This window comes from Sceloporus occidentalis, unplaced genomic scaffold (genome assembly GCF_023333645.1).
Source record: "Sceloporus occidentalis isolate IW3139 unplaced genomic scaffold, rSceOcc1.0.p SCAF_2, whole genome shotgun sequence".
In the NCBI taxonomy this organism is placed as follows: Eukaryota; Metazoa; Chordata; class Lepidosauria; order Squamata; family Phrynosomatidae; genus Sceloporus; species Sceloporus occidentalis.
This window is the reverse complement of record NW_028316982.1, coordinates 42,507,013-42,513,012: the sequence shown is the minus strand read 5'-3', so window position 1 is coordinate 42,513,012 and position 6,000 is coordinate 42,507,013. Positions and strand designations below refer to the sequence as shown.

The 6,000-nt window shown below is 38.8% G+C and overlaps 1 protein-coding gene across 3 annotated transcripts in view; it reads right to left on the bottom strand.

The window, feature by feature from the left end:
- Positions 1-4,028: 4,028 nt before the first annotated feature.
- PAX3 (paired box 3) overlaps positions 4,029-6,000 on the bottom strand; it is a 163,972-nt gene continuing 162,000 nt past the window's right edge. For all 3 annotated transcript variants that reach the window (XM_089507747.1, XM_089507750.1, XM_089507748.1), the window contains exon 9: positions 4,029-4,063. In XM_089507747.1, coding sequence (XP_089363873.1) covers positions 4,029-4,063 — 35 coding nt within the window. The remainder of the gene's footprint in view (positions 4,064-6,000) is intronic.

The window sequence follows — 6,000 nt, the reverse complement described above, 5'->3', positions numbered from 1 at the left end:
GTGTGAAGTTGAAGGCTCTTTGCAATGTTAGAAATCTGGGATTGAAGGAAAATGGGGTCACAGAAATACAGGCAGAAAAACAGCCCAAAGGGAAGACAAGAAGCCTGCATCCCATGCAGTGGTGTCACTCTACAAGCTTGGGAAAAGAAAAAGACAGGAGTGTTATCAATTAAAAGAAAGGAAGGCACCAGGTGCACCAGAGAATTATTTAAACTGAACTCAATTCTCCCACAGGAGGCATTCTGAAATAGCCAATTTGAACCTTTGTTTATTATATGAGTTTGCAACATTGGATTAGAACAGAAACTGGTCATTTAAGTGTGCCAGCAACTGAAGAACAAGTCAGTTTGAAGCACATCATTCTCAATAAAATGTCCTTTGCACACTTAGAATTTTTTTCCAGGTGTATATTTGCAGGGGGGGGGCGCAAAATGAGGGTATTGCCAATTGAAATAAAATTCTCATTCGATCCTCACAATTCTAGTATTGCAGTAACTTAGAACGTCAGTTGAACATGTAAAAATATAAGCCAGTATGCTATATCAGGTATTTAATTAAGATTACTTTGGCACTTTACAGACCGCCCAAAAGGGCAGTCTGCCAGTGCCGGTGTTTGCTGCGTGAAGGAGCTGCAGCAGACAAACTGCGTGACTCCTCCGAGTAGCAAAAAGAAGCCGGAAAAAGCGGCTTCCTTTTGCGGTGCCATTATGATGCCGCAAAGCGCCATTGGCACACTTGAGGCATCATAATGGCACCAAGACGTGTGGATGCTAAGCGTCCACTACGTCAAGAAACATCATTCACCCATGGTCCAATCTCCAACAAAACAGCCCTCCTTCTCTGATGCCTTGTAAAGTACTGGAAGGGGGGATTAAAATCATGGCAATAATGTCACAATTGCAAACAAAGTGGCAACTGTGAATAAAGAACATGCAAAGGTCTCAAATTCAATCTTTGGTATCCCCAACTATTAGGACTTTTTCACATGGGAGGCAAGCATCATTAAATCATGATTAAATCATGCTAATAGCACAATCGGGGGAAAGGTTATCACAGCCCAGTGCATTTCTCCATTTGTGTCCAGTGCATAAACAGTAATGAACACATTGGGTAATAACAGAAACTTCTGTTGCTACCCAATGACGCATCCATTACTGTTTATGCATGGGACACGAATGGGAGAAGCATGTGGGGTGTGATACTCTTTCCCCCAATCATGCTATTAGCATGATTTAATCACAATTTAATGGTGCTTGCCTCCTCCATGCTTGGGAATGACTCCTGTCTGAACCTTGGAGGAGACACTGCTAATCAGTGTAGAGTTTAATGCAACTGTAAGAGGAACTAAGGGTTAGACAACATGTAAGATGGTCAACAATGCATTTAGTACAATTTAAAAATATGTGTGTCTTTAAGTGGTGAAAGCTGCCTGTCATATGTGTTTCCTCCCCTATATAGTTTGGGTTCAATGTCCTTTGTTATTAATTTTGGTCCAGCATTCAGCTGCATGCATTATCACATCTGCTCACCTTTCGACTTTATCTTTTCTTTATTGTCATCCCTTCACTGGCTTCCCCTCCCTTTCTGTATTCAGTATAAGCTTCTGTTGTTGACTTTTAAAGCCCTGCATGGGCTGGCCCCTCCTTATTTATCAGAGCTTCTTTCCCCTCACCGTCCCACTTGTGTCCTCTGTTCTGGTAGTCAAGGTCTGCTGTCTCAGCCTAGGATTTTTACCACTCTGTCCCGGATTCATCCCTTTTCACTTGCTGCCCCTCATTCCTGGAACCTCCTTCTCCCACGAATATGGCTCATCACTTCTTTAACCAGCTTCAAAGCTGAGCTAAAGACTATACTGTTCAGGGAAACATTCCCCAGACATTGCATGACTATTATTTCATGTTTTTAATTTGTTGCCTCCTTTGTATTATTTTGTAGAATGTATGGCATAGGCAGGCTCATTTTTATATATTTGTATCTATTTTATTGATTGTATGTACAGCGCTGTGTAAATCTACAGCACTATATAAATAAAGTGTAATAATAATAATAATAATAATAATATAATGATGATGAGTCATTGAAAGGGAAACAGGACTTAATTTGCAAGTCTGATTTCTGTGATATGCATCCCTGAGGATTTGCACTATGGATGAAAAATGGGTTTATCTCAGGAAATATATATTCCCCTTAACATCCATCTCAACTCTCAGGAGAAGGCTATAAAAGGAATCTTAAGGTCCAAATCCCACTTCAGAAACAATCCAGTTTGAGACCATTTTAATTGCCCTGGCTCAGTGCTAGGGAATCCTGGGAACTGTAGTTTGTTGTGGCACCAGAACTCTCTGACAGAGAAGGCTAAATGTCTCACAAAACTACACTTCCCAAAATTCCCTAGCATTGAGCCAGGGCAGTTAAAGCAGTCTCAAACTGGATTATTTCTGCAATATGTTTTGGACTATAATCAACATCATCTATAAAAGTCCACTGATACAGTATCATACAATTCATACAATTTAAGATCAAAAGCAATAAGTTTGGGGCAAGTTTTCATAGCTGTTTATTCATTATAAATAGTAAATATTTACTGCATTTCTTTAATATGAGACTTTATTTTTACAACACTCATGTTGTTGGTGGAGGTCATAACAGAAAGATAGTATTTCTTTTGCTCCATCACCCTTTAAGATCAATGTGTGAACTCATCTCTGTACTATAACCTAGTCTTACTATTTTGCTACGTTCACCGAGTTGAAGGCTAAAAGGAATGTGTTTGTGCCCTACCTCACTCATGGTTCCAAGAATAAAGAAAAATAAATAACACTGCCTGCCATCTTCGTGTTCCTCCTAACATTTCAAAACACAAATTTATTGACATTTGAAAATGTCACAACATAAAATGTATGTAAACCTTGGTTTCCATTGGGTTTTTTTTTTTTTATAGATGGGATGTCACTGTATAATTTAAAATTACATGATAATAACAGGGCCATAGTGATTTATGCCCTGCATTTTTCTAAAAAGAATGTAAACATGAGCGTTTTAAAGTATATTATCTTCCCCAAATGTTGAACTAATGTACTGGAGATCATCTAATAAACTGGAGAGAATGTAACACCTCAGCATATTAAACGAGTGAATTATGTACTGTAAAAATAAAAGTACCTGGAAAAATATAATTTTGATTCTATATATAACGCTTTGGATGTTACCAAAGCTTGGTGAGGTACGTCATATTGCACATTGTTAAGCAGTCATAGAAATCAAAGATATCCTGTATTTTTTTTTCTTTTTGCTTGTTTCTTCCAGGAGGTAACTGGAATTGGAATAGGAATAGGAAAACTTCACACACAAACAATCTTGCAAAACATTTCTTCATGTTACACTATATATCTCAATTGCTGTAATGAAGGGAGGAAAATAACCTTGCATGTGACATTTATCAACAATAGGATTACAAAGACCAAGAAGATAATCAATAACTTATTTCTGGAAGTCTTCAAACATCTAGTCTAGCTTCCTAAAGACCTTAACATTTCCTTTAGAGGTCAGTTTCCAGTGTGTAAAACAATGTTCTCCTGCCCATGCTTTTGCAAAACCAAGCAGGGTTAAAAGTTAGCACAGAATGTCAACAAGGTTTTGAGTTTGCAACATTCAGTTGCCATATTTTAAAACATGATGTCTAAATCAATCCACGCCTCTTCATCAGCCTAAAAATGGAATGCTTACTTCAGCCTGGCAGTTTGAAACACTCTGTCCTTTTTTGAAAAAAGAAAGAGAAAAAAAAAAAAACAATGCTGAACCGTGTTGCATTTTATCTATGTTATTGCTCATGGTCTTTGTCTTCTGAGCTGCTTTACCCAACATGTCCAAGTGAAAGCATTGTCTGGGGGTAAAGAACATAACAGTCCTGTTATCTCTAATATGATCACTTCATTCTGGGATGCATTTTGGTGAGAAGATCACTCCATTCCAAATATTGGAGCAAGACCAGGAACGAGACTGGCTTTAACTTGAAGTGGACAGTTCATTTATGCAATATCTGGCTTCAGATAATGAAAGGCACCTGTTTAAAAAAAAGCAAAAGAAGCATTTTAAGTCATGCTGTGACAACCTCACAGCAAGGGGCAGTGTCAACTACAGGTTGACATTGTCATATTTAATACTGATATATCAAAGGAAAAGGACTAATATTTTTATTCTTAGACAAGTTTGACAAAACTCTATGTATCTGGGATTATATACTATAATGATTCTTGAGCTGACCTCATTAAGAACATGTGTTTCTAATAGTGAAATGCCAGTGGTTATTTCATTTTGGACAACCCCTGTGTTTTACCTAATGGCAATCAGGTTTCATGTCTCAACAATTAATAACATCAAGATGTTGTTGACATCACTTTAGAAAATAATTATGCAGCAGAAATCTTGCTGGAACAATCCACTAGCTTAGCAGTAAACGTAGCTCAGTACAATGAAAGGAAGGGGAGACATTTGCTTTAGAAGCACTCTTGACCTTACAGCATTGTTGCCACAAACATTTATGTCTTGTTTTGTTATCAGTGATGTGTGGATCACTTTAAATGTGCAAAATACATGCCCTCTTAAACTGGGTTTGGGGTGGGTTTGATGGATTGCACACCATGATAATTGTTCTACATTTTAATCAAGACAAATAAACATTTTGCTCATATTTTCACTTGCAATGAAAGGCAAGATATAAGTACAATAAGTAAATAAATATAAATATAAATATAATGATTATCCATAGATATAAAAAAATTCAACCCACATGAGAGACCACATACTCATACCAAAAAATAACAGACCACAACTTAACATTAACATTTCTTTGGGGAATCTCTACACAATTCGGACATGACCTAAGCAGCTCAGCTGCTTTAAGAGAAGGTATGCCTTTGATGGTCTTCATGATTAGAGCCCAGGATAATTGGGGCTTGGTTGATTAGCCAAGGCAGGGCCATGTGATGGGGGTGGAGTACTGTGGCTTTTTATGCTGGTTGCCCCGTATACAACCATTTCTCCTCTTTGAAACACAACCAACCTCTCCCGTCCAATATCCAGTGTGAAGTTGGCTGGTCGCTTCAAGGCCAGGTAGGAAATTTTATCCCCATTATATTATTATTATTATTATTATTATTATTATTATTATTATTATTAATTCCCTACCCTATACTGTTCATATTGGGACTTGGAAAATTGGCTTGGTGAGTCATTAAATAGGATGCTGTCATTGCCACCAGGGAGCAGCAATCGGGGAGGGGATATGATTAGTTTGGTCTTCACCGTTGGCACCCCCTTTGGGTGAAAGGTTGGGCTCTGGGACAGCCTTTACAGGTCAAGGGACCTAGGGGTTGAAAAGGAGCCTGCTTTTGGGGCCAACATGGGGGGGTGCTCTCTCTTACAAACTCATGGGATCTTGGGAGACAGTGCCCTGGTTTGACTTCCAATAGGCTGGACTGAAAGTTCAGCCCAATATGCTGGCTCTACCTCGAGGCCTGGTGTTTTGCCCAAGAGTACACTGGAGGGGCTTTGGTCATATGGTGATACCTGGTTCTCCAGTTGGACCTGTACCAGGATGCACCCCCCCCCCTTCTTGTAGTTTCCCAAAAAGTCAAGTTTATTTCCCCATATATACCCTTTATTTTCCCATATATACATGTCTGGTCTCGTTATTTCATGGTTGCTCATCAATGCCATTATCTCAATTCCTTTGGAAATAATTCATGTGTGCCTTAACTTGCTGCTAAGGAACACTAACCATATGTTAGGAAATTTGCTTTTGTCCCTCCCGCCATACTTCAGGCTATAACACTGAAGTATGCTAATTTCTACAACACTGAAGCATGCTAATTTCTAGTTAGTTGGTGGCTGAATTATTCACCCCTATTACAGGTATGTGATGCAGGCTCTTGTCATCTTTATTTTACAAACAGACAATGGCCCAGTACAAATCGCCCCAAAAGGGCAGGCAGGCAGTGG